Source organism: Lycorma delicatula, chromosome 12, assembly GCF_047948215.1.
Source record: "Lycorma delicatula isolate Av1 chromosome 12, ASM4794821v1, whole genome shotgun sequence".
In the NCBI taxonomy this organism is placed as follows: Eukaryota; Metazoa; Arthropoda; class Insecta; order Hemiptera; family Fulgoridae; genus Lycorma; species Lycorma delicatula.
Window position 1 is genome coordinate 59,378,396 of NC_134466.1, and position 15,187 is coordinate 59,393,582.

A 15,187-nucleotide genomic window follows, 5' to 3' on the forward strand; every position below is an offset into this window, starting at 1 on the left:
TTGGGCTCGGCTCGGCTCGGCACAGGCGGAACGGGTCAGTTTTTTGTGCGTGCTGCTGGCGTTCATCGATGTATAAGACGTTGTCACGTCGAAAAGTATAAACTGGTAATCAAGAGGATTTTTTTTTATTCATAAAATTTGTGAGATCCATCTAAGGCATGACTATTATAATTATTAGGAGAGATTTCTAAACTAAATTATAGAATGTAAATTACATCCACGAAGAGACATTGATTCTTACCGCAATATAAATTATTGCGGTAAGTGTCTAAATTAAGGTTAGGGTATAGAAAACAAAGAAACAATGGGATGATAAAACAAAAAAAAAAGAATGACATGAAATAAAAATTGGGACGACATAACATCATAAATATTACAAAAAACAAGCTTTTACAAAAAATGAACGGATGAAATTAACAGAGGAAATAATTATAAGAAAGAAAGTGACTTCAAATAGAAATATGTCTAAAGAGAATTACATATTTTCCATTCACGTTTGAAATTGTTGCCGCTTAACTTTAGCAATGTAACTGATAAGCACGATGAACACTTTCCTCAGGATATGTCAGAGATGGAAACATGCTTCCAGGGAATAATGATGACAACAGATGCTTGCCAATTACTGCTGGAGAATGAAAACGGATATTCCTAAGGATGATTCAGAAGAAAACTAAAGAAAAACAGATATTAGGTAAGTAATATCATACTTTAGGTTATATTATTCGTTAATAAGGTTTTCTTTAAATTTACGTTACTAAATACCTCTTCTCTGATTTAATTTTGGTTTGCAGATTTGAAATCGCATAAAATTACTATTCATCTTATTAAATTATTTATTTTATATAATCACTACAAGAGGGATGGTATGTATTTAAATGCTTTATAGAAGTAAATTTGATATAAAATCAAGTCTGTAACACTTTTATTGAATGCTAGGATAGAAATTATTTGAATTGCACAAAAAACACATTGTATTAAAACCATTTTTTGTAGTGTAATTCATGGTAATATTTTTTAATACTACAGAATGGTGAAGAGAGTGATTTGTATTTTCTTTTTATCAGGAAAGGTAAATATAATTCTCTATTTACTTAAACCAAATGTGTAATTTTTTTTTGTAATGATTGTTTGACTTTGTCAGGAAGAATGAATTAACGTAATCGATATCAATTATTAAATTTCATAATATTAAGATATATTTTATTCTGATAAAAAATGATTAACTTTTGTCGCTCTTATGCTAACGGGTTTAACATAACGGTTTTTTTTACAGCCCTGTTTACCGTGATTTCATCTTTTCTTGTACATTAAGTTTAGAGAGAGGAATCTGAAACAATGAGCAAGGAATTTTTCACCAGATTACGGTTAAATTTTTTTATATTGTATGAGATCTTGTACGAGACAAGTGTACCATTCTGCGATCACAAGTAAGTACAATATTACTTAAATTTAGTAAAAAATAAGTTTTATTTTTCAGTAAAATTTTTTAATAGAATTGCAAAAAAGAAAGCTTCTCTTTGAAATCTCTCTTGATCTTGGTCATCGGTTAAAAATAAGTAGTCTCTCCATGTTTGTGTAGAATAGTTAGTTGTACAGTAGAAATATTATGGTTATTAGTATAAATCTTTTTTTATGTCCAGCATTATGAAGTGATGACCAAGATTGCCAGCAGATTTAGTGGAAATTCTTGTTAGATTTACAGTCCTTTTTCATCTTTATCTTAATTAAAATCGTACAGATATGTATGACTCTAAATGTTTATATAATAATTATGAATTTTTAATTTTCAGAATTCCTAAAGATTTTCTTCAAACTTCTAATAAATTGAACCAATAAATACACACAAAAAAACAAGTATAATGTATTATACCACAAATTTAGTATTTATTCCTGGTTTGTAAAAATAACTTTTCAAATAGAAGATTTTTTGTTATAATGACATACAATAATTTATATTCACCTATCTGATGGCCTGGTCTAAATTAACCCTCCCGTTGCCAACCTTTTTAACACCTTTATTTTACCAAGTGGGGTATTTGACTATTCCAATACAATTTTGTGATTTAAAGTAATATTTGTTTTTAGATTCTGTTATTTTCAATGAATAGCATTGAAATATAGTTTTTCAAATAACTAAAAGTATTTAGACTGAACATAGATGCAAAGTACAATAAATGTTATGTCATTCACCAGAGAAATTCAATATTGGACATCTATAAAACTAAAAATGTATACATTTTGGCTGTCATTGCTGTAAACTAGTGCCTGACCTCAAAATAACAAATAACATTTTTTAACTGTTCATTCAGGAAAATTTTTGCACAACATGCAATTCTCAGTAACAGTTTGTTCTCTGTGTTTATTACAAACAGGTTCTTGCACATTACACAACAGAATCTTGTTTTACGATCTTCATTTGTCTTGCAATCTTGACATCACTTGTTGTTTGTAACTTGGAAATCTGGGATTTGATCATTGCTGTTGGAATTTCAATACTGCATGCTTTCATTGTATCTTGTACATTCTTATGAAGACCGTTGATATTTCTAGCTCTTTCCTCCATGTTGCTTTTGCTGAGTCCAAATGCCAGCTCGGTCATGAAGAATTTGCCAGCTTCAATTATTCTCCTGCCACTCAGCAAATCTTTGTGTATACAGAATATATGTATTCAGTACTGAATTATCTACCATCTCTATGAAAAGTCTTAGTGGACACCTGGTTCCTCTAACACAACTATATTCTCTTGTCATTTTGTCTCCATTATCTACAGCACCTTTAGTTTTGTTGTAATGTAGTATTATTTCAAGTTTGTATTTACTCTCTTCACCATTCACTTGCCTCTCTTTAATGCTGAGTGTAAAGTAAGCTTACAGACTTGCCCCTTTTTGGAACATAGGAAACTACAGTCAACTCATTTGTGAAAACCAAACATTGAAGAATGAACTTTTTTCTGTCGGGCAAAAATTTCTTCGGAATCTCTTTCTTATTGGAATGCAGAGTACTAACCAGTGTCATGTTTCATTTTAACAGTTCAGCAGTCAAGGGAAAACTGGTGAAAAAATTATCAGTTGTAATTTTTGGCAAATTAGAAGATAGGATATTTCGTAGTCTCACAACTCCACCAATATATCCCATCAATAATATCTATAAAAACAAAAAAATGGGTCAATCACGAGTGTGAATACAGTTTCAATCATTTTAGGATAAATTCATGAAACCACAATTATGTATCTCTTCACATAAAATTAAAGGGAAAAAATCAACCTGGGGTAGTCAGAATATCCCACTTGGTAATGCGAGGGTTAATGAAGATTCTTTTGCAGTACTACTTTAATAATACAAAAATTAATGACATAATTCTGACAAAAAATCAAAGAAATATAGTATTTATATTTTTAATTAGAAGTCATTATTAGTTGTAAGAAACAAGTAAACTCAATTGTGCTTATTATATTTATTGCTCAGTGTAATAATCGCTTAGAAAACAAGTTAGAATTTTTCTGAATCCTTTCAAATTTTAATTCTATTGTTCCATATATTATATTACCCCTCTTTTTTTTTCTTATCAGCATTAGAGTTTCATTTCCAGTTTTTAACTGAAACTAAGAAACCTTTCACTAATAGATCACTTCTGAATAATAATTAGGTACTTTTTATGCTTGTAAATGAATTTTATGATTTTTAAATTCAGGAATTGACATTATTTTTTAGTATAGCATTCATTATACTCAATAATTTTATTTATACTTTTTATTTTTATAGAATGCCTTTTGTTTTGAATTCAACTGTACTTTGGTAATAAATATAATCGATTCAACATAATGGATAAATTTAAAAATACATAGCACTTTCCAAGAAAAGAAATTATTATTATTAAATTAAAAACAAAAAATTATATACAGTTAAACATTAAAAATTCAAAACAAATCGGAAGATGTATAATTTGAATTCTCATTATGTTAGAATTTTTCTACATAGATTATATTATTATAAGATAACATTATAATAGAACACTATAATTATAAAAAAAAACAATAAATACACAAGTCATTTACAAATTTTTTATTGTGATTAGAAGAAAGTTACAGCTTGAACAATATAAATTGATAATTTGAATAAACTGCATTGAAATACCTTACAGCAGAATATTTTTAAACGGCCAGAATCATAATTAATAAACTATTAACAAAATAATTTATTTTTAACAAATGAAGTTATTTGAAATATTTGCTAATTTTTCTATTCATCATTAATTTACAATTTATTACTCCAAAATTTAATTGCAGTAATCTTTTTGAATCGGAAGATTCAATCAAGTCTTGTGAAACTTCCTAGTGCAGTACAATCTCGACTCGAAAATATCAAGACAGGATGCAGATGGATCAGAGAAATAAGAGAGAATCTGAAGGAAATCAACCTTGAACTAGAAGACACCACAGATCAGATAGAATTAAATAAGAAAATCAAAAACAAAAACACTCGCTTAACACTCACCAGAAAAACACAACACAAACATTTTTAACACTAGAAAGGGCACAAAGAACAGAACATATTAAAAAATACTGGTAGGACTGCAAGGCCCAAACAGTCCATCAAAGAGACTTGAATAATTTACTGATTAAAATGTTCTTCTGCGGTCATAAAAAATGATATATATATATATATATATATATGTATGAACCATATGTATACCATATGAACTATATGTATACCGTGTATGAATTATTTGAATTTTCAAAAAATTATTTTGTATATGTTTAATCACATGAATTTTTTGTTTTATAAGAATTATGATTTTGTAATGCTGCTGTGATCAAGATTTTATCACAGTTTTCCTTGGTCCATACAGGCAAATTTTCAGGTAGTTCCTTTTTTTAATCCACGGAGTAGCATAAGGATGTATATAATGTATTATTTATTATTTACCGATCAGATTACAATTTAATCTTGTTATCTCCACGTCTAAAGTTGAAATTGATTTGTTTGTTTATGTCACTCTTACAAAAGGCACAATTCTGTTCATCCATTTTGTAAATTAAGCATTTTAAATGGTCGTTGCTCAATAAAGCATAATAAGTTTTTGATTTATTTATAATGGAAGCGTAACTGATCTCTTTTTTTTTTGTGCAAAACCCAGAAATACATATGTATGGCAAATATCAGTACACAGGACCAAAATACTATTTAGATTTTTATCTTCAACCGATCAGAATAGATTATGTAACTGAAAATTTGTATGTTTGAGTTAATTTCTCAAAGTATTTTCAGAACTTTTATCTGTAATCAATATATATGGATTACATTCATTGTAATTTTCTTCTCATATTATACAGGCCTTTTTTAACATTTTATCAAAAATACATTCTTAATCAATTGTTAGAATTGAAGTGTAATATACTCACTTATAATGAACCATTGCGTCACATAATCTGCTTTTATCACTCAATTTTTTCTATATTCTCCTCAAGAATAATAATTTTTGTTTTTTACAGGGAAAAAGGATATCAGATGTGGAAGAAATTTATAAATCATAAAGATTTATTATAATTAAAATTGTAATATAATGTATAAGTTTTTTTACTTATGTTATATGCCTGTAATCTGATCATGTATCATAGACATAAATATTGTCAGGCTGTAAATATTGTTAGGCTGTTCTTATCAAGGTTTTTCCACGGTTTCCCTTAATACATTAGGGCAAATGCCGGAACAGTTAATTTAGTTTTCCGTGGAATTTAATCTTTGATATACTTATTCACATTTAAAATAATAAAAATAAATATTATTTATTTATAATTTTATTTGTTCTAATTTTTTTCATTACCCGCTTATTGCCCACTTAATATGACCTGTTAAAACTTGAAATTTAGCTCAAATACTATGATATACCTATATATAAATAATAAGGCATTGATAACATAAGATTTTGAACTTATTTAAAGGAGTGGTGTATGAACAGCCGTTGAAAAATGTTTAATATTTGTAGAGGTATCATAGGATCTACAAATTTGGTACAGTGCTATATGAGTTGTTTACGTTACTGAAATCTGTTAGTCGATCATACTTAGGGGTGGGAATATTTAGCTTAATTTTTATAGAATTTCCGCAATATATTTCTGAAATGGATAACTAAAAATTCATGAAGCGGGAAAAATATTTCTCTACATAAGTTGTAATTCTATTAAATTTTATTTCTAGTCCAGCACAGGGATACGGTCATACCCCCTAAGTAAAGTAAAGTAAAATAAATTTATTCTTTTGGGGGTGAATATTAAATAACAATTTTTTGTAATTTCTCATATCGATTAAAAAAAGTTTCAACTTTTGTAAGAACATTTTTTGTTAAAGTGCCTCAGTAAAAATTTGACATTTTATTTCGGCCAAAACACCCTGATCATTTTTTCAATTTTTTTTTGCAAACATTTAATACATTCCCCTTCTCGAAGGTAGAGTCTGTTGTCTACCAGTTTAAAGAAAATCGGTCCACAGGTTCCAGAGTTATGAGACCAAACACAAGCCAACATACATACGCACAAACATCCGACTGACAAAAATAAATTTTTGGACTTGGGACCATTGGAATAAAAAAATATTCGCAGATTATTATTTATAATTTATTTAAATGTTTTTTTTTGGGCGGGGGAGAAAGTTTATTTTTTTTTAATGTCACCTTAAAAAAAAAGACTAATTTTTTTGACCGATCTACTCGTAATTTCCCGTTACAGCTGTAGCTGTTGTAGCAGCATATATGCTATTGCTGGAAAAGTAAAAATAAAAAAGTTACACTTTTTCTGAAAAAAGATTATTGTATTTTATTACGAAATTCCGTTATATCTACGAGACGTATGACCAATTTAAAAAATTCAAACGGCTTATTTTTTACCATGTTGACTGCCAACGTTTGCATAAAAAAAGATGTACGCTGGTTCATTCGGTTATCCGTTATTTCTCCAAAATTTACTTATATCTCCAGAATGGTACGACCAATTTTAAAAATTCAAACAGCGTATTTGATAGCAGTACATATCTAACGTTTAAATTATGAAATAGAAGTAGAAATCGAAATGAATAAAGTACCTGAAAAACAAATAGTAAAGATATTTTAATACAGTAATTTTTCGTAATACGCAGTTAATGTGAGGCGGAAAAAATAAATCTAGTCTTAAAAAAATTATCACGACTATAAAAAAAACGTACATTTGGCTTTACTTGTGTGGAAAACAGTTACAATTATTTTGTAAAATTTTAGTGATTTTTATAAAAGTTAAGTTATGTATTTTTACACGATTACGATAAATAAATCAGTTTTCAAAAACCGAATCTCTTTTTACACCCCGAAGAGAAAGGGAAATTTTTACCCACCTATTGGCTGTAATAAGTCTAATGAAATGCCTAGGTTGAAGTGTCCGTTACACAATCTTCCTAATTGTTAATTAAATATATACAGAGTATATCACGAGTTCTCCCGGAACTTTAATAACCGAACGAGTGAACGAGGTATTCCATTTTAATTCAACAAATTTTCAAAAATTTTATTGCATCACTATTTTTGATTTCGATGATATTTGGTTTATGATAGCTTCAAAGCTTATGCTGAGTTGGCTCTAGGATTCGCTAGGGCTAACCTGATCCCCAAGGGTACAGGTTTTGGCTAGATGGCCCGGCTAGACTAATATATAACAGTAGATACTTGTAATGAAATTTAAAATCACAAAACGTCTTATTAACAAAAAACCAAAAGTTGAATTGAACTAAAACTGTAACTACAAAACAATAAAATATTAGTCTTATTGTAACTAAGCGCAGTGAAATATCTTAAATTACAAAAAAAAAGGTAGTAGAAATAAACTTTTTAGTTTGGAAATCAAATCAAAATACTGTAATAAGTTTATGAAAAATGTTATATACTAATCTTGTAAAAAGAATTGTTAATTCAATTTAAAGAAGTTAATAATATAATGTAACAATATGAAACATAAAAAACCATCACATATTTCGATTTATAAAATAAAGACAGGAATAAAATTATTCTAAACTACAAGTAAACATTTGAAAACATAAATAAATAATTTTATATATTTTCATCATTTGGTTTTTTATTCTAATCTTCCGTATCATTTTGATTCAGAATATTCTGTTAAAATTGATAATATTCTCTGCTAAAATTGTTGATATTCAGATGGTAAAAACTGAAGGAGATTTAATATATCATTGTATTTTAGCATTGAAATTTGTTATGGATTCTTCCTAATAACATCAAATGATCTGAAAATATTATGTCATTTTTTTGTTTTTTTTTTTAAATTAATTTCATAAAATCTAAAACTGCACCATTTTTATATTTGAAAAAAAAAAAATTTCCAATATTTTGTTGCTCTACTTGAAGTCACAAATTTTTGCATTAGTGACTGTTTATTAACAAGTATTCCATAAACAGATCATGACTTCAGCTTATCATACAGCAATTTGAAATTTTTTAAGTCATTCAGTTCCATGACGCACACAATGTATTTTTTTGAACACTGGTGATGTAACTTCTACCAATCTGCAGTTTTGTCTTGGTCCAGACTGAAGTGGTCATTGTTTTGCCTATGGTATGGCTGGCCATGTGAGAAGGGAGTGCACACAGGAACCTAGCTGTCTGTCATGTAGATCGCACGGACATGCACCTGGAGGTCAAGGATGTAAAGTGACCCCACCTATGCCAGCACCATGAATATGTACACAGCTGTGATGAGGTTATCTGCAAGGGACAGCCTCATCCAGGAGGGGTGGGAGCCTCCAGCATCTCATCTTTGATGATCGGGTGGGGACTCCCTTGCAGTGCTGTTGGGGTAAAAGTAAGACCATAGTCCTGGCAGGGGATCTCTTTGGAGTTCCTCATTAGAGACGAGATGTTAAGACTGGAGTTTCAGTGAAGGGAACCTTTTGGAATCCCCTCTTCCGGGGTAGTTTGAGGCAATGGCACCCCTTGGAGCTGAGCTTATGCTTGGTCGTGAATCCGGCTCCAAGAGGCAGGGAAATCGACAGAGAAAAAAAAATCCTTGTTTATATCATTAAAGAATCCATTTCTTTTTGTGTCCTTTCAATCAGTACATGGATTTGTCAGCCTCCATGTGGATGTACTGTACCTATGGACCTATGGATAGTTATGTAAAATATAAAAGATGCACAACACAACAGTCGTATTTTTTGTTTACTCAAAACAGTTATCAGAACATAGTTATATACTCAGTGGTCGAGTTGGGAATGTTGTGATCAGCTGATCACAACATTCCCGACTCAAGAATATATTATGTTATTTAAAAAATAACTGAAGCTATTTCATTCCTTCTACCTCCTTTCTTAATTTCATCCCACATCATACAAACTGCAATCCCACTTAAACTATCATAAACTTTCTTTTATAAAAACTTGCTGTTAAGAAGACATTCCTACAAATCAGCAGTCAGTACTTTGTGAGGCTGGCTGTTTTTTGCAGCCTGTATATCAATAGAATTCACTGTATATCTTTGTTCTGCATCAGAAAGGTGGTAGTCATAACTTTTTGATTCCTTTTATAACTAACTGATTCCTTTTCAATTGGATTTAACTCTGCCTTCAGTTTTACCGCATAGGAATCGCAAACATCACACCTGCCTGTATTTAGCTACTTAAATAACTTGAATTTTGTGTTAAAAATATTAGTATAAAGCCACTTCTTTCCACAATTCTTTTATCTATTTCATTTTCATCATAAAACTGAACTTAAAAACTCTTTGCTTGTCTTTACCCATGAGTAATGACTTAAATTTGGAAAAAAATTGTGTACTGTATCACATTCTGAATTACCAGGTCTGGAGTTTTGTTACTTTGTATGTATCATCTTCATTGATCCATTTCAACTAATCCGCCAGGGTATTGTTTTTTAATCACATTAATAACAACAATATTAGATGTGAACAGAATGTTCAAAAACATAACTTAACAAATATTTTGCCTCATTAATTTTAAAAGTATAAAGAATGGATATTTTCTTTGGTAATGTAGCGACATTCATGCTACTTCATTCTTAGTTTTATTTTGATTCTTGACAATATAGATTGCCTTTTCAGGTCATGGATCTTATTGGAACACCAGTATGAATAAATAACTCCTTTCCTTTCACTATCTGAAATTTTTTTGTGCATTTCACTCTACACAAGCATGAAGGTTTCATTTCTTTTCCTGGAACATCTTTATCCTTTTTACTTATGTAGCTTTCACCAGCCAAGTGCCTTGTTTTTCATATATTACAAAAACAACCCATTTTCCAAAATTTCTCAGTTTTTTTTTTGGCTCGCTGTTTGATTACAGTTCTCTAATAATTTTTGTTGAAGTTTATGTACATCATATTCTATTTCTGAACTACTGCCAGAAAGCGATTTATTTTTTATTTTTTTAAATATAAAAAGTCAAGAATTATTAATATCAACTAAAATTGTGTAAAACAAAAATATTTTACTATTTGATAAAATTTTTTAGAAATTTATAAATTTAAATTAATTACACTAACAGTGCAAGAAGATCTAAAATATTTTATATGCGAATACGCACTAAATAACATTACAGTAGCTTAATATTAAAAACACACAAATGTTTTTTTCTACTACTTAAATGTGTCACAATGCATGTTTAAATGTGTCTGTAAAAAATCTCATAATTTGGCTTACTTTTTAGAATAGTTACACTCCAAATCCAAGCCATAATAATATTAATCTAAAGCACGCAACATTAAATGCATATGATGTGCAATATATTATTCTGTTTAGAAATAAAAATATATGAATATACTGCTGTTTATCTGTATAAAAATAGTACACGGTACCAATTTAAAAGTGGATATCTCTGTACACACTGAGAATTGAAGAAACTGTTGCATACTACTTAAATGAGAAGTAATTTTAAAATACTGATTTGGTACCTAACAACAAAACAATTTATCAGTCATAATATGGGCCATTGAGTGTGTGAATTAGTATCTTTTGCAGACCTTGCCTGGGATACTAATTCTAATTTTAGTGTTGTAACAAATCTCAATAATTACAGCACATTTTAAAATAATGCGAGCATTAGCAACTGGAATAATGAAAGGTTAATTTATGTAGAACGTCGGTAATAGAGTTGAATGATTTGCAAATAGTCATACATAAGATATGTGATTAATCAGTTGAAATTCATATTTTACAGCTTAGATTGTTAATCTGCTAACTTTTTTCTTATATTCCTTTATTTCTTGTTATTCAAGTCAATTATTTAAAACATAACTTAAGAAAAAAGCTGGCAAAACACGACTTTCATGGATATTAATTTTTTGTGAATAAGTTTCTGAACAATATATTCTAAAGAATAGGCTTGTATACAATATTTACAGCTTTTCTCTCTGGAGTATATTATATTGGCTTACCAAGTGGAGGCCAGCCATTTGAAAGGTCTAATCTTGTAACTTATTTATTTTTATCTAAAAAACAACTTTAAGTGGAAACTGGAGGCACTTGAATGTAAGAACAAGTCTGAAGCAATGTACACCATATAACATCTCACTTTTAAAGCTACTTTTATCAATAACAAAAAGAAATAACAAAAAAGATAGAAATCTTTTTTGTAAAAAATTTAATTTCAAATACTGCAAGTCTTATCCAAATTCAATTTGATCAAAGGTGGCCATAAGTAAAGCTGAATACAGGAAGGGACATTATCCAATTATTACCAAAAGTCATCTTGAAATGGTGAAACATTTGTAACATGATCAGTCTTATACTCTTTCCAAGTATAAAAACTATGTTCATGCAAAATTTCTGCTCAATTGGTTGAGTAGTTTTTGCGTGAAAGAGTAACAGACTCATAAAAGACCACTTATATATATATATATATCTTTTCACACTGTGAAAAAATAAAGATGCACTGTTACTCCTGATCTAAATTGTTCTTTAACATCACTAAGCTAGTTCTATGTAAAGATTAAAAAATAGCAGATAGGGAACATCCTTGTCAGACCATCTGTTTTATTACAGCTTCTTTCTTAAGCTCTTCCATTATTACTGTTGCAGTTTAGTTCCTGTAAATGTTAAATTATTCTTCTATCTCTATACTTGAACCCCCAATTTTTTTTAAAATGCTGAATATTTTATTCCTGTCTACATTATCAAAAGATTTTTCAAAGTCCATAAATGCCATGTATGTTGGTTTGTTTTTCATTAAACTTCCTTCTACTATTAATTCATTCCACTACTTTGACGAGCCTAGCTCATTAGAGGATGATACTACCATACGACACTGATGAGCGCTACTCGCTATGTCATACTGTATTTTTTTTCTTTTTCCCGTTTAGCCTCCGGGAATCACAGTCAGGTGTTACTTCAATGGTTGATATGCTTGAGTGTAACTGAAGTGATTGAAACCCAACCACCAAAGAACACCGGTATCTACTATCTATTATTCAAATCTGTATAAAAGTAACTGCCTTTACTAGGATTTGAAAGTTGGAACTCTCGACTTCGAAATCAGCTGATTTGCGAAGGCGCGTTCACCGTTACACTAACCGGTGGCTTAATGTCATAGTGTCTGTTCTTTTGACGCGTATTACCCTATGTTTTATAAGGAATATTAGACTAAACAGTTATTGTTTTCATTGTTACTATTCTTTGTATGGAACGAAATAAAGCCTTAAAATTGTGAAAAATGTTTTAATTTCTGAGTCGTATTACGTCATATTTCAGCTATACTATAAATCTATTTTTATTAATTATAATATATTAATTATAATTTAAAATACAGGAATAATTTTTTTTAATATTTTATTCAAAACCATGGTCATAAATATTGGCCAACCTGTTTGAAATTGTCAATAACATACACGTGTTAGGTTTGTTTACGGTCCTGTTGTCTAACCTCATGTCTGTGTTATAGTTTATTTTCTAAGTATTATTTTGCGGAAAAATGCCTCTATATTTATTAGTTTTTCACTTTGAGGAATTACTTTTAGAAAGTGATAACGATAATGGTGAAGTTAATGTGGCGCGTGAAGATGAATCGAGCGGTAATGAAAGTGATCGTGAATTTGAATTGATTGGTAGTAGCATTAGTATTTCTAGCAGTAGTAAAAGTAGTAGAATAAAAAAAGTAGTTCCTTGGAAATGGAAAAATTTAGGAAATAATGTAAACATAATTTCGTTTACTGGTTAACCAGTAATTGACGTGTCATGAATAAGATTATTTTTAAAAATTGTAGTGAAGTATCGGTTCTAAACAAAATTATTGTTTTAGTTACTAACAGGTATGCAAATGAACATAGGCCTAATCCTGTAAGAAATTATAATATTTATCAGTGGTTTGATGTTAAAGTGGACGAGTTAAAAAATTATTTTGCCCTAGTTATATTATTGTTTCAAAACCCTAAAACCGAAATTGCCATATTATTGATCTAAACCACCTATATATCCATAATCGTATGGGTAAGGAAATAATGCCATTAAAACGCTTTGCATAGATTAGCAAATATCTACATTTTGCGCAAGATGTTGCTAATGATGTCGATAGGCTAAAAAAAATTAGACTAGTCATAGAATATTTGAATATAAAATTCCGGAAGATATATACCTCCAAAGAAGGAATATGTGTTGATGAAAGCCTTATGAAATATAGAGGTAGGTTGTACTATATCCAATTCAACAGGTTGAGTGCACGTTTGGTATCAGATTTTATAAATTGAATGAATCAGAATCCAGCTACTGCTGGAAATTTTCAGTATATTGTGGCCATAATCATAATAAAATGCTGGCTAGTAAAGTTATAGTGTGTTAACTTTTAAAGGATTTTACTAAACAAGGTTTATACATTGTTTTTAGACAACTGGTGTAGCTTACCAAAGCTTTATACAAAATGTCCCATAATGTATCAAAATTTTTCATTTAAAAACAAATTTTTAATTTAATTAAAAACTAAGAGTAGGATTAGTTATATGGATTAGGATAGGAACTCAAGTTATGCTAATTTACATAGACTACTAAATAGTGTACAAACACTTGTTTTTAGGACATATTGAACATTTAAAAAAAAATGAAACAAGTTGTATATCAAAAAAAGGTAAGAAAATTGTTTAAATAATTTTTTTTTATTAGATTTAAAATATAAATTGTTAGTATATAGCAAATAAAAGAATTGTATTTTTGTAATCTTTCAGAAAAAAGTTGTGTTTTTTTTAATCTTTCATTATATATTGTAGGCTGAATTGGTTAATCTGTGTTAAAATTACTTCCCTTGTCCCTATACTTTTCCTGAAACCAAATTGGTATTCTCCTAACACTTCTTCCACTCTTTTCTCAATTCTTCTGTACAAAGTTCTAGTTAAGATTTTTTATGCATGAGTAGTTAAGCTAATTCTTCTGTATTCTTCACATTTATCTGCTTCTGCTTTCTTTGGTATCATGACAATAATACTCTTTTTGAATTCTGACATAACATCCCTTTTTTCGTAAATATTACACACCAGTTTATATAATCTATCTATCGCTTCCTCACCTGCACTGTGCAGTAACTTTGCAGGATCCTGTCTATCCCAGAAACATTTCTGTCATTCAAATCTTTTAATGCTCTGTTAAATTTAGCTCTCAGTATTATCTCCCTTTTCATCCTCTTTGACTTCCTCATCTTACTCTATAACACCATTTCCTCCATATAACTAATTATAATATTGAGGAGTATAAGAGTGAATAAGGTTGAAGAGTAAGAGTGGAATATATTATATTCCATCAACCTATCAACCTATCAACCTTTTCTTTCTAGTTATAAATTGGTGTACCATGTTTATTTTACACATTATTAAATTTTAACTTATGTACCACAAAATTCTCCTTATCTTTGCTGTTTGCTCTGTCTATTTTACCAATGATCATTTATTTCTCTTTCCATTTCTGAACACTTATTTAATCTACTTTTTTTGCTAATTTGCACTTCCTGTTTATAGTATTTCTTAATTGTCGATAGGTCCTTTTATCTTCTTCATCACTAGCACTCTTATACTTTCTATGCTCATCCATCATCTGCAATATATTCTTTGATGTCCAAGATTCTCTACCAGTTCTCTTTATTCCGCCTAAGTTTGCTTCTGCTGACTTAAGAAGTTGCTTTTTAACATTCTCCCATTCTTCTTCTGTATTTTCTACCTTAT

The 15,187-nt window shown here is 29.3% G+C and overlaps 1 protein-coding gene across 8 annotated transcripts in view; it reads left to right on the forward strand.

The window, feature by feature from the left end:
• The first annotated feature begins 304 nt into the window (after positions 1 to 304).
• The window catches only part of LOC142333192 (uncharacterized), a 34,173-nt gene continuing 19,290 nt past the window's right edge, over positions 305 to 15,187 (forward strand). For 3 of the 8 annotated variants that reach the window (XM_075380162.1, XM_075380158.1, XM_075380165.1), the window contains exon 1: positions 12,890 to 14,103. Coding sequence is in view for 5 of the 8 variants with exons in the window: in XM_075380158.1 (XP_075236273.1) it covers positions 14,077 to 14,103 (27 nt within the window). In the remaining 3 variants the exon portion in view is untranslated. Of the gene's footprint in view, positions 692 to 1,273; positions 1,428 to 12,889; positions 14,104 to 15,187 lie in introns of those variants that run through there. The other 5 variants (XM_075380164.1, XM_075380160.1, XM_075380159.1 and 2 more) reach the window with 5 other exon arrangements.